The sequence below is a fragment of the Lottia gigantea genome (assembly GCF_000327385.1).
Source record: "Lottia gigantea unplaced genomic scaffold LOTGIsca_11, whole genome shotgun sequence".
Taxonomy (NCBI): Eukaryota; Metazoa; Mollusca; class Gastropoda; family Lottiidae; genus Lottia; species Lottia gigantea.
The window spans coordinates 1,843,816-1,869,687 of record NW_008707001.1 but is presented as its reverse complement, the minus strand read 5'-3'; the positions used below and the strand labels follow the sequence as shown (position 1 = coordinate 1,869,687).

General features: G+C 32.9%; 3 protein-coding genes across 3 annotated transcripts; 1 reads left to right on the top strand and 2 right to left on the bottom strand.

Annotated features, from left to right (window-relative positions):
- Positions 1-462: 462 nt before the first annotated feature.
- LOTGIDRAFT_177773 (hypothetical protein) lies at positions 463-5,453 on the bottom strand (the record flags this gene model as incomplete). Its single annotated transcript, XM_009047107.1, has 10 exons — positions 463-580; positions 865-998; positions 1,366-1,416; positions 1,898-2,094; positions 2,523-2,565; positions 3,069-3,157; positions 3,518-3,586; positions 3,899-4,076; positions 4,612-4,656; positions 5,376-5,453. 10 exons carry the CDS (start codon positions 5,451-5,453, stop codon positions 463-465), a joined length of 1,002 nt encoding a protein of 333 aa, XP_009045355.1.
- Positions 5,454-6,006: 553 nt separating this feature from the next.
- On the top strand, positions 6,007-14,556 carry LOTGIDRAFT_230191 (hypothetical protein). Its single transcript, XM_009047106.1, has 14 exons — positions 6,007-6,183; positions 6,516-6,599; positions 6,933-7,011; positions 7,983-8,083; positions 8,359-8,405; positions 8,661-8,752; positions 9,164-9,237; positions 9,601-9,674; positions 10,329-10,973; positions 11,579-11,723; positions 12,120-12,214; positions 12,552-12,747; positions 12,994-13,076; positions 13,752-14,556. The coding sequence occupies exons 1-14, from the start codon at positions 6,125-6,127 to the stop codon at positions 13,979-13,981; spliced, it is 2,004 nt and encodes a 667-aa protein (XP_009045354.1). The 5' UTR covers positions 6,007-6,124; the 3' UTR covers positions 13,982-14,556.
- Positions 14,557-19,757: 5,201 nt separating this feature from the next.
- On the bottom strand, positions 19,758-22,493 carry LOTGIDRAFT_110353 (hypothetical protein; the record flags this gene model as incomplete). The annotated part of the gene is made up of 6 exons (XM_009047105.1): positions 19,758-19,823; positions 20,148-20,202; positions 20,553-20,654; positions 21,030-21,244; positions 22,014-22,097; positions 22,413-22,493. The coding sequence occupies 6 exons, from the start codon at positions 22,491-22,493 to the stop codon at positions 19,758-19,760; spliced, it is 603 nt and encodes a 200-aa protein (XP_009045353.1).
- Between the last annotated feature and the right edge of the window lie 3,379 nt (positions 22,494-25,872).

The window sequence follows — 25,872 nt, the reverse complement described above, 5'->3', positions numbered from 1 at the left end:
ATAAATTACTATATAATTTAATATTTCGATGCCAATCACAGCCCTGCGGAAACCGGATTAACAGGTAATTTTATATACTATATATTCTGTTCCCAGTAAATAGCGTGTGAATATCAGGGTTTCCAGGGGCAACCTGTTAAACACGTCTCCACTGTACACCAACATAACCTATTGACTGAAATCTACATCACTATCTGTTTTAAAAGACAATCACACAAAAGTTTCAATACAAGAACAGATACAATTCATAGTTTTTAGTCATCCATATCAAGCTAATGTCTCCCCCTTCCCATCAAGAAGAGAGAATGGGGGTCAGCCAGACAGCCGAAGTTCTTCCCTGCCCCAACGAGTACTAATTATATTACTGTATTGCTTAAAATCTTGATCTGTCTTTGTAAGTTTTTAAGAAAATAGCTCCAGTCTTTTAATTAGGATGCCATTTTACTAAAGTCTGTGATTTTATCAATCTAGATGAAAATTAAGAGGTGAACTTGTCGATAAGGACTTGGTTTGTCGAACTTTCTTTGTCGCACTTTCCAGGTCCTTCATATTGATTCCACGCATCATTCCTTCTGATTCTCTGAAATAAACAAAGCAGAACAAATATTCACTGAAAACATTAGAAAGAAGACAGACAAATCAATTAAACAAACAGGTAAAACAGGTCCGAATATTAAATAATTCGCAATATAAAGACTTGTGTCCACATCCAATTAGAATTTCAATAGTTGTCCACATAAGCAAAAACCTTCGAAGATTTTCATCGTTTGAACTTGTATTTTTTTATACTAAAACTTATTTTACACTTAGACTTATTAAGGCGAGAATTCTACATCATTTCGGTGAATTTCAAATTTAACTTACGAATTAAAACCCGAACTACGAATAAATTCGTGTGCGACAGAAACAGCTGCTGCTCGACAGATTTCTCGTAAATCACTGCCAGAAAAACTCTCCGTGTGTTCAGCTAGTGTGTTATACTCTATATCATCGTCTACCTACAAAAAATTCATCAAATTTACAATGGCCGACTAGTTCAGAGACTCAGCAAGAAAATTGTGCACTTTTTGCAATAAGCATGAAACTTCTAGCTAAGTTAGATTGTACCGTAAGATTCATTTTCAGATGCGGAGGGAAGTCAGATTTAACCTCTGATGACCCTCTTCCGCATTTTCATGCGGTCTATAAAAACTAAAAGGCCAATGGTACCTGGGTGCCTCAGTACTGTAATCATAACCTCTACTTAGTCACCCCTGAAGAGTTCAACTTGAACGAAACCTGTCAAGCAGTAAACACCAGATCAAGGGTGTCCGAAATGAAAGTTACTTTTCCTTAGTTTGATCTTATTTCAAAATGTCTACTTACATTTTCACCTGATAGTATTAATCTTATTATATTTTCTCTCTGTTTCTTCCCCTATTAATATATATAATATGATATGAATTCATTAACAAAAGTCATGCTGGGTTAATAAATATACTGTGTTGATTCCATAAACAGGAGGATTTTTAAAGGGTGTTTATCATTCATTTTCTATTTTATTTCTATTTTCCATTTTTATTACCTTATCATTTTGTAAATATGTTATTGTAGTTGTATGTAGAAAGATCCCAGGAAAGGTTGCCTTGTACATCTGGGTTTCTAATAAAGTTATTATTACTATTATTATTTATGTTATGAAATTTATGAAAAGAGTTGCCAGATTTAATATTTTCCAAGTCTAGAAAACCATCCAATCTTATCTTGACTACTTCAGACAAGCATTCATAATATTCTGGCTTCGTAAGAATTCTCACATCAATATGAAAAAGATTAGAGAACAGGCTTACGACTAAATAATCTCTCTACATTTAAAGTGTAATGAAAATCTTGTAAAAGCTATAAATAGCACACGTACCGGTAACCCAACATGAAACATACTGGGCATTCTACGTAATATAGCTGCATCTACGTCTTGAGGTCTGTTGGTAGCCCCCATCACCATGACTTGACAAGACGGGTTAGTGATTAAACCGTCCCAAAAACTCATAAACTGTGTCTTAATCATCACAGTAGCTTCGTGGTCTGTTGAGGTTCGAGATCTAAGGAACGAGTCTGACACAGAAATAAAAAGATCTTATAACCATTACAAGGAGAAAACCTATATTCCATACATTTTTTAAGATGCCACTTTCAGGGTATCCAGTTTGAGAGCCAAAATGACCCCTTTTTAGATTCAATATTTCCCAAGATTAGCCGAAATTAAAATTGTTTATGTGTATCAGGGACACTGATAGCAACAATTTTCAATCAGACCTCTATTGATCCTGAAATTCCACAGAAAAGAAGTGTTTGATGAAGTCACTAATAGCTATATGCTTTATCACATAAGGTCCTTCGTGATTAGTTTTTGAGGAATTGCAGGAACCACAGATGTTTGATTGAAAATTGGAATGAAGCAAATAGATGCTATCAGTATCCCTGATACACATAAACAGTTTTGAAAACCTCTTCAGAAATAGAACTGACAATAATCAACTTACCAATTTCATCAATAAATATAATACAAGGTTGTAATTTCATAGCCTGGAAGAACAAGATACAGGAATGATAGGAAATGATGCAGTGTACAATGAGGGAAATACAGAAACCTTAGGAACTGAAATATTAAAAGGGACAACGAAATGAATTGAGTTTTACCTTCTACTTTTTAGCACCTGATTGAGTTAATGAAGACGGGCAATACCATACAGTGTGCAATGAGGGAAATTTTGCCATTAAAATGACTAAATGCTTTTCCATGCCAGCCCCTCGGACTAGCTGCTGATAGGCAGAAACTGAGGGCATTATTATGACCTATTCTAAATGGATCATGCTTTCATCTGCATTTATCTTTGTAAACAATACTCAATATAAAAATAATGTCAAATGACCATTAATTACCGAACCTCAAAGTTTTAAGATATGATGAGTCTGTAAATTCTTCATGCATGTCTCTACAGTATATAAGATTTTACAACAAATACTAAAGATAGCCCATAAATCTATTTCTATTGACAGCTACAAAGAACTTAGTAAAAAAGAATTACCAAGGAGAAAATAGCTTCTGCTCTCTTCTGAGACTCTCCGTACCATTTGTCTACTAACGATGATATCTGTAGATTGATAAATCTAGCACCTGTATAATTATAGGAAAAAAAATATATATATATTAGACGAAATCTACTTAGGTTTTCACAGATCATTGGCAAAAACTAGAACCTGTTTAATTATACATAAAAATCTATCAGATGAAATCTTACTAAGGTTTTCACAGATCATGGGCAAAAACTAGAACCTGGCTAATCATAGGATAAACCTTCAAATTTTATGAAAATAACTACATATAAATAAATATATCATAATACAAATATATGAAACAGCATCCACATTTTACAAAAATATCTTTTTTTGTACTCTGGTTTTAGACTTTATGAAGTAGATCAGTCCATACACCAACTTTGACTAATTAAACTCAAGAAAAATTAACAAATTTTACCTGCTCCTTTTGCGGTAGCCTTGGCTAACATTGTCTTTCCACATCCTGGTGGACCATACAGTAATACACCTGTAAAATAACATCAGTAAACAGTATTGATAAAAAAAACAACAACATATTATTCTAAAATTGAAAACTTATAAATCTAGAAATTATCTGATAGTACTATAATTAAATTCATAAAATATACCTATGATATTCTCAGATAAAATATGTGAAGGTACTATCTCAACCAATGCCAAGTTTGAACCCTGGATCTTCAGGTTAGCAAGAAAGCAAGAAAGCAATCAAACAATCAAACAATCAAACAATCAAGCAAGCGTTCAACTTGCCAAATGTCTGCGTAAATCTTGCTGCAATATCATATTGAAATATGCCTACCTTTAGGTGCTTGTAATAAACTTGAATTTTGGAATAAATCTGGACGATTAAATGGAAGTATAACAGTTTCTTGTATATTTTGTATAATATCACTTAAGCCACCAATATTATTCCATTGTACATCAATAGACAGAGGATCTACCAAGTTAGCTGCCATACACAATTCATACGCTGTTAACTAGAATAGAATAGGATATAATAACAAAACCTTATCACTGTTATAATAGTGCTCAATAGAACTTTAAAAGGAAAGAAACAAACAACTATTTTTACAAGGATAACCATCCATTCTCCAGCTGGTCCTTCGCATTAATCTTTCCAAGACAAACCAAATTACAAATGGCTTGACTGGAATAATGAGGAGAGTTACTTATTCAAGGTCATAAGGCTTTCACATACCAGCACCATTTGTTGGACATACCCTAACAATGTAACACTATGCAACTTATAAAGGGTGTCGTCTTTTTAATTTTCCAACACAGATAATTCTAGACAAACGAGGATTTGACGGCTCAAATTATGTTGGTAAGATGTCAACAGCTAACAAAATGCTGTTTCTGAGACTAGAGTAACTTGATCAAACAGATAGCCAACTTATCCCTTTGAAGACAGTTAATAAATAATTATTTTTATCTAACACAATGCAAGAAGCATTGATTAAAATAAGAGAATTTCGAATCATCAAGTACTAAAATTAGTGCTTGGATCTTTACCTCTTTCACATTTTTTACTCCCAGTTTTTTTAACATTTCCCTGGCCTGTAAAAAAAAAACAGTAAATATAATATAGTTAAACCTGAAAAAACCTGAAAATTCTGATGCCATAACTACAGAGACAGCTTTCACCGCCTTACAGCTTATATCTAACTAAGAATGATACAAGTACAATGCAACAGAGTTACAGATTTTTAGATCCCCTACAATAATCATTGTAAATGTCATTAATGACGAGGGCATGCCCAACCTTCTGCAACATCTAAATGGTTGGAAATTCAAAAGTGGGAAATTACTACGGGAGGAACTTATAAAGTTGTGGTAGTGGTTCCCACCCTTTACAGTTACGTCAGGTTCCCCCCAGTTTATCTTATCTATTCTAAGTGGATTCTTCCCCTAATTAACTCATAATAAACTAATTAAGAACCTGTTAATCTTTGATCAATTATTGTGATGGATCAACACAAGTAATGTATCGGGAATCCATTGGATTAATTTGCTTTCATATTTTTAATCAAAGATGTATTTTATTTTTAACTTTCAGTTTCACAATCAATAGATTAAAATTAAAACCTCTTTATTCAGCAATTTCCATCTAATTCTTATCTTGTCTTGTCTAGTCTCAATATCATTGCATCAGACAACCTTTGTAGATGTAGGCTACCCTAGTGGCCTAGACCTATTTATGCCAATCTTAAAAACCAAATTACTTTTCTGGAGGTCGTCCTTAAATAAACTTCATTCATGCAGAAATTAATGATTACCTTTATCTCTGCTGATTTTTTATCACTGTTAGTGGGGTCCATTGCCTTCACCAACAATTTAATACCAAAATAAGTCATTGCAGCAGACAATGACAGGCCCAAAATCGTCGAAAGTAACTTGGCCACGATTACATTTCGAGTTAGATGTTGCGGGGCTTCTTCGTAAATTGGTACCGCTGCGGAAGACATTTCCACCGGTCTCACTTTTGGTATAAAGGAAGATATTTTGTGCAAGGCATCCGAAAATACTTTCGGAACTTCCATCTTGGAATTGGTCTGTTTTCCAGTCGTTATGTCTATGTAATTTTTATAATAAAATAGAACTAAGATGATCAGGTCTACTGAAAACGTACAAAAACTCAAATTCATTTTAACCATGAACGACATATCTAAATTTATTTTAGGAAGAGACTATGTATTTTTTTTTATATTTCAGATGTCGTAGCAATTTGTAAGTACCAAAATACTTTAGCTATGTGCTTGCATGTGGATTTGGCAACATAACTTCATTTGGAAAATTAAATTCGTCGTTTCATAATTTTAAAAGATCGCCGTGATTATCCAGTAGCAATAATTTAGGCTGTTTGGTTTGATAAACTTTGACGTCTTGATGTAAGAGAGTAAAGTGTCACTTTTTAGCGGGGAAATATGAAAGAAGTCATTGAACTCAATGATCATCAGAAGCAAATCTAGATCTAAATCTAATTTAAATCTTGGGGATATATGCTAGATCACGAAATGAACAAGCCATGTCTGATCATACACAGTCCTTCAATTCAAAATCATTTTACGGAGCCAAATGCAGAAAGTATGTCGATAATGATAACATAAAATAAATAATTTGTTTTGTGTGATACATTTCAATGGCCAATTCCCAACTTATCTAACACTATTTTCTCCACATTGCTCATGTTTTATTAATCAGGACTCAAATTACTGTACTGAGTAGTCATAGGTTAAATATGACCAAGTGGAATATATACCAAAATACTTTCCTACAACATATCACAAACCCAAGTCAATATTTTGGAATAAGCACACTTGCTTAATATTGTCTTGTGTATGTGATATTTTCTCCCGACTTCAAGAGTCATATATGTCTTAAACATATTTTAATCAAACTGTTGTTAACCTTTTCAGAAGAAGATATGAAATAAAAACATTGATTGAACAACAGGTTCAAAAACAGAGTAAATATTCGTTACCTGAGGATTTTAAATCCAGGTGAGAAAATTGGATATTGTTTTTGATTATTCAACAGGCCATGGCAGTGGAATAGCTCAGTCGACTGTCGACTGCTTGGCAATTAAATGCTGTGGGTTTGAATCTTTCTCAAGATAAGAAAAATTCTAATGTCTCTGCCTGTGCTTCTGAGACTAGGCAATGTTTACTGCCTAATACCTAAAACAATCTTCTCCACAATCTCAAATTCAGGCCTCTATGCCTATTACTGATAGACCCCAAAGGTATTAACTTGATATGTTACTAATGAGTGTGCCATCTATATTCCAAAAAATAGACCCAAGGGAATGGTTTTATGTTAATGATGTTTTTTAGAATTGGTGGTCCTTCTTCCAGTTGGAAAATCTTCTATAAACAGAATGAAGCTTTTAGATTTGCTCAGTCAACCTCAGAGGTAGGTAGTCTGCAATGATTCTGGAATGTATTTTACAGAATTTAAAATACTTGCACACTGCAATGCTATTTCCAATCTTCATTACACACAAACACACTTGGGCAAAAAGTAGAGCTTAAAAATCATTTCATTTCATTTCATTTCTCTTATATATTAATTTGGCCCAAGTTTTCAGTAGTCACAATGTCAACTGCTACATAGAGTCCCATTTCCTAAAATATATTACGAGCAAAGTTGTTAAAATATATAAGATTCCATACTTACCATAAATACTTGTCTTAATATTTTTTGAGGAACTGAGAACATGCTTCTATCACTTTACATGTTTATATCTTTCTATTCTCTCTGTTTACAGGATCAACATCTATTCTCTCTGTTTACAGGATCTACATCTATTCTCTCCATTTACAGGATCTACAACTATTCTCTCTGTTTACAGGATCTACATCAATTCTGTCTGTTTACAGGATCTACATCTATTCTCTCTGTTTACAGGATCTACATCTATTCTCTCTGTTTACAGGATTTACATCTATTCTCTCTGTTTACAGGATCTACATCTATTTTCTCTGTTTACAGGATCTACATCTATTCTCTCTGTTTACAGGATCTACATCTATTCTCTCTGTTTACAGGATCTACATCTATTCTCTCTGTTTACAGGATTTACATCTATTCTCTCTGTTTACAGGATCTACATCTATTCTCTCTGTTTACAGGATCTACATCTATTTTCTCTGTTTACAGGATATACATCTATTCTCTCTGTTTACAGGATCTACATCTATTCTCTCTGTTTACAGGATCTACATCTATTCTCTCTGTTTACAGGATCTACATCTATTTTCTCTGTTTACAGGATCTACATCAATTCTCTCTGTTTACAGGATTTACATATATTTTCTCTGTTTACAGGATCTACATCTATTTTCTCTGTTTACAGGATCTACATCTATTTTCTCTGTTTACAGGATCTACATGTATTTTCCTATGAAAAGGAAGTTATAGGTGAAGAAAAAGGTCAAAGGTTATATTTAGTTACGAGTTATCCTGTGTTTTGGCATTATTATAGGTAAGATTTCAGTATTAAAATAGAAACTGAAACATGTTATTACTCACGCTATGCAATCTTAAGACAACTGACCTATTTCAGTTTTCTGCTCACGGAAGTTAATAAGTAAAGATCTTCAGACAACTGATCTACTTCAGCCTGAAGTTTAACAAGTAGAGATCTTCAGATAACTGAAGTTAGTTTTCCTACTGAGTAATTTATAAAGGCTGCCAAGTATTATATAGTAAATTCATTCCTTTTTGATAACTTTGTGTTTCTTTGTGGTATATTTTCAGACAGTTATGTTGTGATAAGAAACATCATTATGAAATTATACCTGAAGGTACGTCAGAATTTATTAAAGAGAATGTAAAGAGGTTTTCTAAATTTTCTTTGAGCATCAGGGACACTGGTAGCATTAATTTGCTTCATTCGAATTTTCAATCAGATGTCTGTGGTTCTTGCAATTCCTTTAAAACCATGTTTTTAATGACATAACTATCGCAAAAGCTTTTGTGATAGCTATATCATAAAACGCTTTGGTTCAGCAGAACTGCGAGACCCACAGATAGTGAAGAATTGATTGATTTATTTACAGGCAGCGTATGTAAAATATATTTTGATTTGGAATATATGAAAGAATATAATCCAGATTCAGCTGGCGTAGAAATGGTTCAAATCTTTATCAAGGTATTTGAAAGAAATTATTTTACAATATTACATTAAGTTAGCCATGTTTTTCTCGGGAAAGGATAATGATAAAAGGGAGATAATATTAAAGGGGAGATAATGATAAGTGCTGGTTTATAATAACTGTGTTAGCCATGTTGATTTTTTTTAAGTATGTAAGTGATATGGAGTTGACAAACCAAGTCGTAAAAGCATCAGGTGTTCCAGATATAAATACCAAAAATACAGCATTACCTACATGAAAGAGTTGCCTAGCGATATAAATGCCACAGTCTTGCCAGTCCTGTCCATCATGAACATATATCAAATTAACAATATTAGCTAAGAGACAGTCTTGTCTACCAACCTATTGGTGTCCAGAATGCCATTATTGATTTATTGTGTGAGCAAGAATATCAAACTTTATTTCAGTATGTTTGTTTTTGGTTGAAGAAGAGATTCAGTGAATCCTGTGATGTTTCAGATGTATTAAATTTAGATGCCAGGTAATTATGTTCAAGTTATTTCTAAGATGTTGCTTGATTGGTGAGATCTGCTTGTTCCAGATTCATAGAATCAACCAAAACTATAAGGGAACAGGTTTAAAAACAAGAAAAGGTTGGCTGAATTCAAAATGACAGAGAAAGAAATAGAATGGAAAGTATTGAATGTGACATCCGGTTGCAATTGAGGCCTAGAATGGAACCCGTTCAGAACTCATCAATCTAACACAGCCGGTCTAAAATGAATAGATTTGGAACCTTTTTTTCCAATGCTCAATTTTAGCTAATGACATTCCATTTTCATTTTTATTGAATGATAGGACCTGAATATTTGGTGGTTGACCTTTTTTCTTTAAATTTTTTCAGCACAGAACATAAATTCAGTAGACATCTTATATTTCAAATGAAAAAAGCAGCATTTAAAGATAACATACAGCTTGGTAAGAATGATATTTTTTAAAAAGATAGTTGAGTATCTTTAAAGACTCTCAGGAAGCAGTCTAATCAAAATTTTTGTTCCGTTTTTAATAATCCTTTATCCTGATGACCTGTACCTTTACCAGTGCTGGGGGAAGCCGCGGTGGCTCAGTGAGTTAGACGCTTGCTCGCTAACCTGAAGGTCCCGGCATAGGTCGAGATAATACCTTCGGATTTTTCAACCCGGTTTCCCCCTGTCAGTGATGCAGGTAAGAGGGACTGACATGGAAAAAGCGTCTAGTCGTTCGGATGGGACAATAAACAGAGGCCCCGTGTGCTACAGGCTGTGCACGTTAAAGTTCCCTCGACAGTTGAAAATCGAAAAAGAGCAGGCTAATGTCGCTGTCCTGGCAAAATTTCCCTCATGGCACCCTGCATGGCGTTGCCCATCTTCATTAGCCCACAAGGTGCAGAAGAGTAGGACGTAAAACTCCATTCATTTCATTTCAATTCATTTTTACCAGTGCTGGGATTTTGTGAGGTAATGATGGAATTTGATTGATTAAAGCATGAGTTCATTTATCCCCATGTAAAAAAATGGCTGTTCTGATGAGGAATCTATATCTGAAACACACAGCATATGAGCTCTTATTATTTAAAGTCCATTCTTTCTGTAGGTTATTTTGTAAAGGAGATAATGGAGAAATTAGAAGATATAATAACATATAAAGATGTTTTATCAGACTCGGGTATTGATGTATCTATAGACAACCAAATAGACAGTAAACTTACAACCAATATGGAGGACAGCCATAAAGATGCAGGATTTAATAAAAGGGAAGCGACTCAAGCTGATTCAGAAAACATTCAAGGCAGCAATATGCATAGGAAACAACAAAGAAACAACAAGGAAGGTAGCCTTAGAGAAGCTGAATTTGATAGAAGGGAGGCAACTCTAGCTGACTCAGAAATTAACAAGGATGACAGACCACTACTAGGAAATGTAAAGAAAAGTCCTCAAAAGACTGGAGTTGAAAATGAACAAAACTCAAATCTTGTTTGTAGTTTAAACAGTGGAAAATTTGATTATGGGGAACCAACTCTAGCAGGTTCAGAAAATTTTAAAGACATGAAACAAGAAACAAACAATACAGAAGACAATCTTGATAATGATGAAGTTCATCATGGTTATTCTCATCAACTAAAATCAGAAAGCAGATTTGAAGAGTTGAATGAATTATTAGAAATATTCAATATGGAGGATCTACAGTCTTTATTTATTTATAATAAAAATGGTGATAAAATAACATTTGTTGACACAGGTAAGTTTATTCCGAAAATATTTTATATGGATTGGCATCCCTTTCAGTCAAAAATATCTGTAAAAATCCTGGTTGAATTACTACACAATTCTAAGAAAGAAACCCTGTAGGTATTCCCTTAAAATTGAAAAGTTGTAAACTAGCCAAATAAAAATAGACACTGGAGTCTTGGTAGCACTTGCTTAGAGGATGCAAACCCACTGCACCCAACAATCAGACGACAATCCAACTTGCTACACAGACAGTATCCTACTGTCCATGCAGAAGATAATCTAACTCGCTACCAACTGAGATATATTCTACAGTCCTAGAAGACGTCAGTCTAACTCGCTACCAACTGAGACGTCAATCTAATTTGCTACCAACTGAGACGTCAATCTAATTTGCTACCAACTGAGATATATTCTACAGTCCTAGAAGACATCAATCTAATTTGCTACCAACTGAGACGTCAATCTAATTTGCTACCAACTGAGACGTCAATCTAATTTGCTACCAACTGAGACGTCAATCTAATTTGCTACCAACTGAGACGTCAATCTAATTTGCTACAAACTGAGATATTAAAGAAAGTAATGAAGTAATTACTGATTTCTAATTTACAGGGGTATATACTAAGAATAGAAATTTCAGACTATATTTATCCAGTAAACTTGGTAAAAATAACCCCTTGGTTTTATCAGACGACAACCAGTTTCTATCTAATACACAGGAAGATGTTTTTCTAGCCTCATTGATATCTAATGTAAGGTATAGTATTCTGATTTTCTTTCTTCATTGCACACTGAATGGCATATAATAGAGGGAAAGTATTCTGTGGTTCCCTCATTGCAGACTGTTTGGTGTTGCCTCAGATCCGTGACATCTAAAGTAAGGTATTGCTTTTAGTGGTTTTTCCCTCATAGCACACTGCATGGCATTAAGTTCATTGATATCTACAGTAATTGATGGCTTTGTATTGTTTTTCCCTTATTTCCCATGATATGGCATTGTCCAGTTTCAATAGGTTATCAAGATGCATAAAATTGGAACATAAAACACGTGTTCAATTAAACATGTGACCAAATGATCCAATGAGATGCCTTTAATTGCCATTTTTAAATATTTAACGTTAACAACCCATTTTCTCATTTTATTTGTCGTTAGTTATACTGATGAATTAAGAATATTGAAATTTTGTGATGATGTAAAATATAATGAAAAGGGCGTCTGTTTTCCTGGTAGAAATAAAAACACAGAAGGTATGTTATGTATTATCACAATATCTTCTCTTGAGCTTCATCAATATTTGTGATTTTTTTTCAAATTAAAATTCACAAAGAGATCCAAGTTCCCATTATCATTGCATTTTTAATTGAATATGGCTTAAACTGCAGAAATTAAGATCTCTAGACTCCTAATTCCTACTCATTTCGATCCATTGTACCCCCTTTCTACATTTGTACCTCCGTCTTCATTAGCTCAGATGGTGCAGAAAAGTAGGACGTAAAACTCATTTCACTTTCATTTATTCCCATTTGGTACTCTCTCAATGAACATCAGCAAAGTTTTAACATTATTTTGTTAACTTTAATCTAGCTACATTAGAAGGAGAGAGAAGTTCACCGTATCCAGAAATAGATCGATATATCAAGACTTTAATTAATGGTGGTGATCACCATGGTTACGTACGTCACTGGACATATTTTACCAATGGAGAGTTACTGATTTACGATATAGCTAAATATAGATATTGTGAAAATATCAACAGACAACATAGAAGTAATAATATTATGTAAGATGGTGTATTTTGTTTATTTAGTAACTAGTTGTTATGAGACTGCTAAATTAAGTTTAGCTATGAATATCAGAAACTGTGTGACAGGGGGACATAGGTGGCCCTAAACATACGGAAGAGTTCATGTTTGCAGGCAATTTGGGTGCCATTGTTCCCCTTAGACCAAAAACATTGCCTATTTAAAATCTCAAAGTGAGATTTAAGTCAGGTCGTTTTATGACAAAGAAATGTAATATTTTACAGGTATGTAGTCGATATCAGAAGGGGAGTTTATTATCAAAAATGTCATGATCCTGATTGTAAAAAACAAGATTTCAAATCTCAAGGTAAATATCCCTGCTTTTATTGTGCCGAAAAAAGGTAGCATCCCTAATAAGTGTTTAAAGTGGCAACATTTTAGAGTCAGTAAATAACGAAACAACCTTATATCCACATGGATAACAACTTAGGTTCTTGAGGATCCTTTCGACAAACTGGTTCTTGCTTAAACCTCTTGACAATGATTGTTCAAGGATATCAAGTTAACTTCCTTAAGTGGCATTTAGTAATTGAGTAATGCATAACTGGACACAATTATATGGATAACAATTACTTAAGTTATTTATTAAAGTAATTGTTATCCATAAAAATGTGTCCAGTTAATTAGATAACAATTTAGGTTCACAAGGATCCTGTGTACCCTTTTACAGCTGGGTCATGTGGGATAATGAGGCTCTGTCTCAAAACATTGATTATGGGTGTCCTCTGATTAAAAAGTTCACCAAAAACTGGATGAATTTGCATGAGTTTTTGTGACCACTCATATTTTAACCCTTTGAACACTGAGTGTATAATAAAAAAAACGTCATACACCCTGATATGAATTGTAAGATATATAACTTAAAGTTTATCTTGTGTGTTAGGAGAATTCACTTCACTGGCTAGTAGAGTGACCCCTAGTGTTGAGATGGTTAAAAGTGAGTGGATTTTAGATCAAGAGTAACAAGTTTTTATATTTTCAGAGCATGAAATACCTAAAGAATATTTACCGACCTATCTTCTAGAACAAGATGATTTCATGTCCAACTCTGATGACGATGATTTATTGATTCAAGCGATGGAAAACGTAGAAAAAATGAACGCAGAGAATTCAGATTCTAAAAACTTTTCCGATTGTGATTTGAGTGATAATGAACTGTTGTCTATTACAAATGAAATAGAAAAATCAAGTGATGAAGTTCACAAGCAATAAGCCTTTTTCACCTCTCGTTGAGAATAGTGTCATTAAATAGGTTAATTTCAATTTTAATGATGTTGATAAGGTTTGAGACATTTAACAAGTCAAGCAATGGTGGCAATTTTATTGCAGTGACACAACAGTACATTTTTGTTTGCGTTATTAGCCTCATTCTGGATTCAATATGGCTGATGACTGAAATAGGTTTATAGACCTAAACTGATAACTGATGTTTTGTTATAGGTTATATTTCTAATATTGTTAGTAGAGCAAAAACTAAAAATACAAAAATTTTGAACAAGAACTGAAGAATCCTGTCTACCAACTGGTTCATGACCAAAATTCTTTGGGTTGTATTTACCCATTTGTAGTTGAATTGCAGTCAACCTGAATTAAAATTTTATGTTTTGTTGATGTTAGCAGAGAAAATAGCAATAAATCAAAACAGCAGCTGGTTCTTGACCAAAACAATTTAAACTCAGTAATTTATCTAATTTGGTTTGTTATTTTTTCAATTCATCTATAATATAATGTGATATTGAAAACTTTGATTTATGCTGTGAATTAAAATAGAAATATTTATTTGTAAGAAATAAGTGTTGTTTTTGTCCTTATCGATACGAAGGTTATTTCAATTGCATTTCCAGAAGGTGGCTCAGTTATATTCCCCAGATCCTGTCAATACCTTGAGATTTTTCTACTGGGTTCTCCTTGCAGCGATGCCGCCCAGAGTGCTAAAATAGAATGAAATGAATTGAGTTCTGCGTCCTACTTTTCTGCAGACGGGCAACGCCATGCATGTGGCAATGAGGGAAATTTAGCCATCTTTTTCGATTTACGACTGTCGAGGGATCTTTAACGTGCACAGTCTGTAGCACTCGAGGCTTCGGTTTATTGTCCCATCCGAACCACCTCCTCAGTTCTGAGAAAAACATCTACTCATATGATATAAGCTGTACACATGCAATCAAAAAGATTATTCTAAGGCAGATGTCTTTCTCATTGCATGTCACTGCCTGTCTTCATTAGCCCAATCTAGAGCCATAAAAGACCATTTTATTAGCCCAAGGAACTGCACATGAAGATGTTTCATTCTTTACAAAGTAGGTTTGAGTACTTGTGTAGTATGGTCATGTCATCAACGGCAAATTCTAAGAAAATAAAAGAAAGCAAATAAAAATGACCAACATTTTATGTCAATGAAAATTCAACAATACATATTCAAATAATAATGATGATAATAATAGGAAAATAATTTATATTTATGTACAGTAAGAACGGGCTAATGTGAAATTATTATACATCGCATATTTCTTGCTAAAACATAGAATGTCGTAAAACAATGAAAGTGGTCTGCCTGACCAATTAAAACAACAAAACTTCAAAATAAATTGTTTATAATCCATCAATGATATTTATTAATCGTATCCAAGAACCATCAAATCAAAATCTAAGATTCATATTGATGAACAGTGGTGGCATTAGCCTTCTGTAACTAGGGTTACTAATGGGCTGCAGACAGACTCAAAGGGGGGACAACTGTCCAGGCTAATTTCTAAATTCATTAACTCTGTGAAAGCTAGACTTTGTTAGTTATGATTATCATCATGAGCTGAATTTTAGATTGACCATTGGAACTTCTTTGAAATTGTTCAACTTCTCAATTCTTGATTGACAGTAGATTGTTTTTGTTAATGTCTTGGAAATGAATAAATATCAAAGACTGACTTCATTTTGCATGTTCACACTCAAATCTTCGCTCAAAAAACACCTTGGTATTAACAGCTAGCAAAGCTGAAATAATGTAGACCCTATCAATCATGTTCTAAACATCCCTTAACTCTCTAATGAACTCTTCCACACATGCATACTTTCAATCAATATAATACAGTGTATTGAATGTTTAGGAGAGTTCAATATCAAAGTAAGGGGTGTTGTAGTGGCATGTCACAATGTAAAAATGAATAACATGACTCTTTACAAATTACAAATCAAGGACAAGTTCAATGTTTTAATAGTTCAACAAATTCTTTCCCACCAAATATCAAACTAAAATAAGACATGAAATTGGCCTGGCCTTATTAATATTCTACAAATGCCATATTTCAATACAATAATTCCAAACGAAATATATACAAGAATAAAAAGTTAAAAAAACCTAATTCAAATCTAAAATATTATCTGCAATCATTTCATTTATAAAAATACTAACTTTTACTGTCCATTCTTACCACACAACCCCTCGAAGTTTTGAATTTTCTAAAATACAAACACATTTGGCTTTATAGACACAGCTTTAACAAGCAACGATCATTAGTTTAAGTTTTACGCATCGTTTTGATGTGTTTCCCCCGTCATCCTCAGGCACAGAATACACAACACGTCAAAAAGTTACATAAAACTTTAACCAGTGATTGTTGCTTGTTAAAACTGTGTCTATATATCATACTTAATTACTAAATGCCATTTTAAGACCCACCGGGCTACGAACTATTAAACTTTTACATCTTATAAATCATCATTCAACTGTCAACACAGTATCAAATTTACCTAAATCGCCATTATCCTTTATCTATAGACCACACTCAAACTTTCAAATCTTAACATCAAATAATACAAAACTAACCAAACTTCTAGGCTATCAATACAAAATTTCTTATTTTTAGTAAAGTGGACGTATAAACTCTTAGTAAAGTTTCCAACATGAGAGGAAAATTACAATTTCTAAACAAAATTCATTTGTTTCTTATAGAAAGAAGATAGTACTCAACTTGTCTAGTTTTCTTTAATTCACCACCTTACAGTTACAAAACAACACACTTTACTTTCCTTTGAATTTCATAAAAACAAAGAATGGCTTCCGATTTGGCATAAAATAAAAAGATGGCTTCCGATTGGTTATATGGCTCATTTAGACAATTTTTCTAGTGGGTCGTGCAACTGGAAATTGGTGAATTACATCCATATCAATATCTTTGCTTCCCAAAACTATCATAGATTTAACATTCTGATACAAAATAAAACATTTCCTTTCTATGATTTACATAGCAACTACAAATTTAAGAGAATTATTAAAGGGATATGGTTGTTTAATTATCTGCTTTAATAGTTGACAAAACTTCATAAAGAAATATAAATTACAAATGATCTCAATGTCAAATATTCTTACTGAGATATCCGAAATTAAGCTCTCTTTATCTAGTCAGCTGAATAATTAGCTGAAATTAAGCTCTCTCGGCTAGTAGGCTGAAATTAAGCTCTCTCAGCTAGTAAGCTAAATAATTATACCCCTATATCCCTACTTTCTCACATGAATATTCATACATTTTATATCTACGGATGTACAAAACTTGCCCTGAGATGGACAATATGAATAAATGACTGGATGACAAGGACTATAGTCTCTATTATGCTAGTACAAACAATGAGAGTATAATACAATATACAGTATGAAGGACAAAATGTTTGATATTTTTCTTTTCTGTAACAATTTGTTCAAAATAAGGCTGAAACAGACCTCTAACTAGCCTCTGATAAAAATTAAAACACTGATATAGTGTCAAACAGAATAACATATTGAATATAATTGAGATAAATTGACCAAGGTCTTAGATCATTGAATTAAATGTAGCAACATTCTAAAAATCTTGTCAATTTCATAAAATTAAAATCAAAATACTTTTAGAGTGTGCACAAAAAAAAAAAAACAGAAATACCAAACGTGTCAGATGAACAAAATATGAAATGAAATGGAAGTTTTACCTCCAAATAATCTGCAAATGCATAGCTAATGAAGTCATGCAGTGTACAATGAGGGAAATTTTGCCATGACAGGCATTAGCCTACTCTTTTAAATTACGCAAAAAGATGACAATAAATAATAATAATAGCACTGCCCCACTAGGGGAATATCATCTTCATCCTGAAGGGTCACGAGACGTCGAATCCACCAGGCGGCTAATTCGACACCGCGTGCCCCTTCTGAAATGAAGATGAGGGATTATCTGAATATGACACTGTTTTATTATATCACATCTAAATATCACAGTTTTTACACACTATCATTTAATAATTCACATCAATATAATACTAGTAAACTCCCTGCCTTCACTTCCTTCTCACTTATTAATATTAAATTCACTGAACAATATCTAATGAGTAGAAGATTTGAATGATATTGAAAAATAAACAATGCTTGATAAAGATTCCTGTATGTGAATTGAAACTAGAAATTAAAGAAAGGACTAGTATATCTATAATAGTGTTCTTATTTATCTCAATTAAACAGACATGAAGCTTACATATATTAAGAATTTTACATAAATAGTAGGAAGGTACTTCTTGACCCAAAGCTTTCTATGAAAAAACATCTGCTAGTTTTAATGAGATGTTTCACTTTGACACGACTGTCAAATTACAGGCAGATAATACAAGTAAGGCCAGGAATTTTTCTTTTCAAGTATAAAAGATTTTCATCAACAGGAAAACTCAGTTTTTTAGCTCAAAATAGGAATGACATTTTTCCAAATTTTGTTTTCATAATAAAAAATGTCACTTTGTAAACTGTTAAATAAAAATTCTGGCCTAATATTGATGTGAATTAAAAATGATTTATTATTATTATACAACTACATTGATATATTTACATTTCAATATCATCTTGATCTATCAAGGGAATTCGAGTCAGTTTACAAAATCTAACCTTTGATTCAGAAACATGATATTCTCAACACTAATTTAATTGGTAGAGGAGTTTTAAGTTAGAAATTCATCAAAACTAATGTTTAAAATTCTATAGAGGCTGCAAATGTCAAATACAATTCTGTATTTTAATGTAAGACGAACTCTGATTGGACAAGCTGAGGTTGCTGAGCTACTCCATAAACCATATGTAACGTTATCAGTCATTGGTCAAAAATATATAGATCCTATATTTAATTTGTAACAGGATTTGTAATTGGTCAAATCGATTAAGAGGTCACTTATTCTATGTTGTTACTAGTAACTAGTACTCAGGTCAGACACTGCACAATGGTGATGTTGATTTAAAGTGTTTTTGTATCAAGGGATATTTATTGTCCAACTCAAGAACACTCGATAGATCAAGATAATATACTAGAATATAGATATGTATAATATTTAAAAACAAAACAACAATACAAAATTCTAGGCACATTAATAACATCTTTTTTCTTTAAAATATTCAACAAAATATTCAAATTCTTTATTAAAAAACTCAAAATTTGTTGATTTCCAAATTTTGACTCAAGTTGTTAATTTAACCATTTGAACTCGGATGCTCTGATGATCTCCTGACCCCAAGGTCTAATATCATGGTGATACATTAAACATTAATAACTGAGGGGACGGGACTGTAAAGCAGCCCTTATCAAGTGATGGCCAGCGGCAACCACGAAAGGTCCCCATCACGCTATTTTTCGTCATGCCTAATTATAACAATAGGGAGAAATTTTACATCATCTTTACGTAAAATTCAAGCTTTTAAAGTTATCTGATTGGCCTTTAAATTTACATTTATTAACCAATCAGATTACTGTATTTTTTAAATCTCAGTATATTTGAGGTTTCATCATCGGACACTTAAAGTTCAAAGGGTTAAAGTAAACCCTTACAATAAGGGTTAAAATGTCCGCTCATACCTAGGATTTAATATAATCCGTGTTTATTTTGAGACAGATGTAACTAGGACTAAAGTTTTAACACAAGTCTCTCACAACCAGTCTTTATCTAGCATGTGTCTCACACAACCAGTCTTTTATCTGTCTATCTTTCAAGCTTCTGATGTGTTATGTTTTGTTATCAAGGCTTCCAATAACCGTAATCTGGCTTTGATTTGCTGCAAAAACCATTAAAATTATTTAGAACTTGCTATTTTAAGCAAACATAAACATAATCAACAGGAAACAAAAACACCCTTATCTTATAAATGAACTCTTCCGTTCATTCATGTAGCTTTCATACTGATGGAAAGTATGCATGTTTGGAAGAGTTCAATAGAAAGTTTAGGGGTGTCACATAGATAACTAAACCACGGATATATTAAAAAAAACGTTAGTTACTTAAAATTCTCATGAGCAGTTATCAGTTTTGTTATTCTTAAAGGAAATTTTTGTTTTTGCCACCAAACATTTTTGATCTAATAATAAATTTAGACATTTACCTTATATTGATCATATTCTTCTTGTAATGGAGTTCTGTCCTCTTTTTGAACTTTCCTAGAAATAAACACATTGTCAATGAGCTAAAAACAATATGGCTGACCTTCAAAATGATTTAGTATTTAATATCTAATTAATTTTCAGAAACTATTTAATATTAAATGACCTAGAACATAAGATGCATAACAATTTAATCAGATCATGGATGCTTAATACAGTTGAAAGCAGATACATGGCCTTGGCACTGCAATTTTTCTTCAACAAGGATTTGAACCCAATGCACGTATTCGTCTAGCAGACGACAATCCAATTAGCTACTGACTGAGCTTTACCAATGCCACTGCACAAAAGGAATTTTCTTTATGAAATAAGGAGGCGAAGAGGAAATAAAGGGGGAATAACCTTACCTTCCATTTTCTTCGAAAAAGTCATCTTCAAATTCCCGAAGTTGTCTCCTCATTTTACGTTTATCAGTTTTAGTTTTATGTAATTCATCATGTAACTCATGGCTGAAAAAAAATTACAAACACATTAGATTCAGGATGGGATATTAAAATTTGTTTTAACTGGCACAGTCTGTAGCGCATGGGACCTCGGTTTATTGTGCTATCTGAATGACTGGACACTTTTAAGTTTCCATGTTAGTCCTTTCAACCTGGTAGCGTATTTAAGGGGAGGGCCATTGGGACTGTGAAAAGTCTTATTTTAAAGTGAAACTTAAGCCCTCTAAATGCTCAAAATTCATCTTGGGGCCATCTGAAAGCCGTTGGATTCTGGGGGCCTATGGCAGACCCCAGTCCTTTGCCTGGACCTTGCCTCGGCTTGACACCTGTCATTTTTGGCCTTCCCCCAGGGGCTCATCTATAATAAACAATATAACCTACATGTCAAGTTCATGAAGATTAGATTCTGTAGACTGCCATTCTGTATAGGCTAAGATAGATTTCTTTTTAACATTGGAGACAATTGAAGATTTGATATCTGTTGGTATAATAGTATCCTTTAATACATTAAAATCACGAGTGACTGCAAAATCTAAAGTTCCTAGTTGATCATAGCATTCTTCCTCATCTTCTTCAGCTGTAGGGATCTTCACATGCTGGAAACAAAAATCAAATCACAGTCTTAATCAGGAATCAATTTAAGTGGAATTTCATTGCAATGTGCAAGTCAAAATAACTCCTTTTGTGATGTAATTTAATGTATTATTAAACACAATCTGCTAATCTCTATCATATCATATATTTTTCATGAGAATTTTATGAAAACCCAAGAAATATTTGGTAACTCTCAATGGTCTCTAAAGCCTTGACGATTAGACCTTTTAGTCTAGAAACGGCGAGATCTATTGCAACAATGTAGTTGGAGAGGTGCGATAGAAAGTTGTGAGATGTCAAATAGATAACTAGGCACTATATCCAGTCTTTTGAACCAATGAACCATTATTGCACTGTAAGTAGAATTTTGAAGAATATCTACTTACAAAAGGAATGGAAGGTTTAGAAGAGATTTCTATAAGTTGATCTTCTGGTACTGTTTCTAATTCCACTGTATCTCTAGGCTGAAAAAATGTTATTCATGATTTCATAATCTCTCAAAGAATACAAGGCTCCATTGTAAATCTGTCTCCATGGTAAACCCGTCTCCATTGTAAACCTGTCTCCATTGTAAACCCGTTTCCATTGTAAACCCGTCTCCATTGTAAACCCGTTTCCATTGTAAACCTGTCTCCATTGTAAACCCGTCTCCATTGTAAACCCGTCTCCATTGTAAACCCGTCTCCATATTCATTTATGAGTAAACACATCATGTACCTGTGTTATCATGTCTTTAGAAGATTAAAGAAGAAAGCTGTCCGTGTTACTTACCGACATGGGTTTTGCTAGAATACGTTTAATGGATCTGTATCTATCATAGAGTGGCCTCATCAAATCTTTCTCTATTTTGTTAGTCTGAAAAAAATATAATATCAAAAATTTAATATAAATAGTCAAAAATTCATGGTAAAAACCCTGAATTGGCAGAATTTAACCACAGCAGAATTAATTTTACTGGAAAATACATGACAAGGATATATGAATCAGGAATACTACATATTTCATGAAACAATCTATCAATTTATTTGTCTGAAGAAATTTATCATGACTTGTCCATTTCTAATAATCAATAGCCCTTTAACATACACAGTTTGTAGTACACACAGCCCCTTTATATCAGCCCCTTAGATTTTACAATTTAATCTTATATCAGTTTTATTCCATACTTACAGGTCGACCATGTAAATTTTCAAAATGTAGAAGAGATTTCTGAATGGCTAATTTTTCTTCTTGAACTTGATCTCTTCTCATTGTCTAAAATAATAAATAACAATAATGAAATGGCGTTTTGCTCCTGATTGGACGATACATCTTATTGTTCTGTTCCTAATCGAGTTTATGAAATGAAATGGAGTTTTACATCCTACTTTTCTGCTCTTCATTGAGGTAATGAAAATGGGCAAAATCATGCAACACATAGGTTGTAATGAGTCGTATACAAGCACTGGCCCAGGTCATGCGAGAAAAAATCATAAATAAAGTACCTCTATATCATGAGGTCTATTAGCCTCAATTCGTTTATCTTCTAAACGTTTCTGTAACATTTCCAATGTCTTCTCGATTAACGATAGTGCAGATGTGGGCGGATCAGTTCGTTCACCTGACGACGAAGCACCGCTACCATGACGACTTCTACTACCCATTTCTGCCTCCTCTTTTAATTCTGAAAATAAAATCCATTAATATATATAAATAAAAATTTCATTTTCAAGATTTTAAAATGATAATTTATACAGAATAATATATACAGCCTCTGAACATTACATTGTATAGTCAAACTTTATCTAAGGCTTACAAATATACACCATACTTACTTTTAAGATCTTTTCTAGCTTTTGATAATTCAGACATATTCTTCTTAATTTCAGGTCTGCTGGATTTCTCACTTTGTGACGGCTACAAATAACAAATATTATATCAATATAATAAAGATATCAACCACATGCCAAACTTGGCCAGTTGAGGACTTACTATTACAAATATTATTGATATCTGTGAAGTCAGAATGGGTCAAATAGAAGCTATGAGTGTCTCAAGGCTAGGAAATCATTATCAATCACTTAAAAGGGGATCAGGGTAACTTTTTCTTGAATTACAGTAACAACAGGTGTCTGATAGTTTGATTAAAATCTATGAACATACAATGATTAGAAAATCTTCCTGGAAAACCTTGTTAAATCAACACTAAAATCAATAAATGAAATATTTCCAAAATTTACACTATTTCCAAATCATTGCGCTTATTGACTGTTTTGAATTTTTGACATGGTTCAGAAAAATATCTCTTTTAGAACATAACTTACTCTATAGCCATGATCTCTTTCAAAACTCTCTTCAAAATTCTTTATTTTCTTCTTGTGAACTGAAAAAAATATATAACATGGAGTTTTACATCCTTCTTTTGACCCTTCGACTGGTCTGTTAGAGACACTTTAGGGTGTACAATGAGTCAAATTATGTTTGAACAACAGGTGTAAGGGTATTTTCAATTAGCAAACGAGTGTCTAAGACCAGAGCCTTATATTCTGATAGAAATGTGAACCTCTGATAAATGGTTTTTTTTTTAATTCGTTCAAGCTCTTTGGTTCCCTTCCAATGCCACAAGTTGCTTTTAAAATATTTGACTAAAATACCTTGTATTTTCTTAGTTAACTGTCGTAATTTACAGCTGATATCATCATCAGGGGCTGCTCCGTGTTTTCTATAGAAATTCTGATCAACTGGTGGGGAGGGGGGAATATCTGTATTTAATGCTGCACTGAAATATATAAACAGAATAAATATATAATATAAACAGAATAAATATATAATATAAACAGAATATAAATATTGTTTTTAATTAATAAACAATAACAAACAACCATATTTCAACATCATACTATAAAACCAAACCAACCATAATTTACAAGGATCACGGTTTGAACGAACAGTTGTTAACCTTCTCCTTGACCAAACCTTTCGGCAATGATTTTCTCTTGACTAACTAGTATATGGTTAAAATCTCTCAGATTATACAAACAGAATGAATGACTGGAAGAATGTCTGTCAATAAGTTCGAAAAATGGATTCTTGATTGAAAAATTGTTAACTATACATTTAACCTCACATTTCAGCCTACATCTTTATACAATTCTCTTTTATTAATTGAAAGTTTTGACAAACACAACACCAGTGTAAAAGTGTGCCGATAAATTCACAATATGAATCGAAAGTAACAAGTTATTGATTATTGGGAGACTGAAATAAGTCACAAATCCTGTTTCAAAAAGTTGTCTAACAGTTCCCTTGTTTTTTTTCTGTTTTTTTTTTAAAACAATATTTAATACAGTTCAAAACAGACAGACAACAACACATCAGAAAACTTTGTGCTTGACACACTTTGTGGTTCTTGACACACTTTAAAATACTCTAATCTGATTGGTTAATAAAATAACACTCAAATTCAATCTTAGTGATTGACCAATCAAATGAAAAAAATTCTAAAATACTCTAATCTGATTGGTTGATATAACTCAAGAATTTGATTGATCAATCAAATGAAGAGAATTCTAAAATACCGCAATCTGATTGGTTAATAAAATTTAAGAATTAGATTGACCAATCAGATGAATAAAACTCAATCAGTCTCTAAGTAAAGTTATTGTGAATGGAATGCAGTGCCTACAATCTAAAACTTAAAGAATCATGAAATAATAAAATCACCTGTTTTGATCAGGGAAGGTTTTGGCACTCGGCGACATTGGTGCTTCTTCTATATCACCATGGTCACCAGACAGCCAACTAAAAACAAGTCAGTTCTAAAGTCATTTATAGTTGGAATTTGTGAAATAATGGCTAGTCCAGGCATATTTCTGAACTTTATTTCACAAAAATTAGCTGCAAACTCAAGTCTAAAGTTGATGGAATGTTGATAATTGTAAGTAATAATAACCGGTCCAATAATTGTACTGGGCCACTCGGACCACTTTATCAGACCATCCCACAAAAAGCAGTGTGGTCTACATCCCTAATCTCAGTTACTAGTAGTCTGTCAATATCTACATGTTTCCCTCCTTCTACTAGGATTATAAAGTTGTTTTATAAACTTTTCATGTGTATTGGGTCACTGATAGCATCGATTTGCAAAGTTACACTTTTCAATCAGATGTCTGTGATTCTTACAGCTTCATTATTACTTAAATTTTTCATGACGTCACTATTGTAAAAAGTGCTGATAATATTTAAGGGCCTTTGCAATGTCATAATCAGCTAAATACACACAAAAACTTCAAAAACAAATCTTTACAATCCATTTAACAACAATAGATCTAATAAGACCTGAACTCGTATTTGGACAACTATTCCCTGTAAAGCTAACTAGGATCCTTCTCTATGCAGCAGACCTACAAATCCTTTATTAAGGAAAGAGCTTGTTCTAATTAAAATTATAAACTATAAACTTTCAATGTTCTTTCTAAATAAAATTAAAACAACTACACAAAGCAAAGAGTATCCCAAGTTAATAATAAGAGTTTGATTGCCTAGCTTAGTCTTTATCTGTAGGCTAGACAAAAACTAAAAGACTAAGAAGGGATAGAAAGGGTTAGGCTAGTTTCTATTTTCTCTGGTTTTTACAGACCTATTCATCAGC

Excerpts from the sequence above, each read along its gene's own strand:
- LOTGIDRAFT_230191 (XM_009047106.1), top strand. The coding sequence starts at position 6,125 with ATGTCTGATCATACACAGTCCTTCAATTCAAAATCATTTTACGGAGCC. Across the intron at positions 9,238-9,600 it reads GTATTAAATTTAGATGCCAG|CACAGAACATAAATTCAGTA; the intron begins GTAATTATGTTC and ends AAATTTTTTCAG. Across the intron at positions 11,724-12,119 it reads TCATTGATATCTAATGTAAG|TTATACTGATGAATTAAGAA; the intron begins GTATAGTATTCT and ends ATTTGTCGTTAG.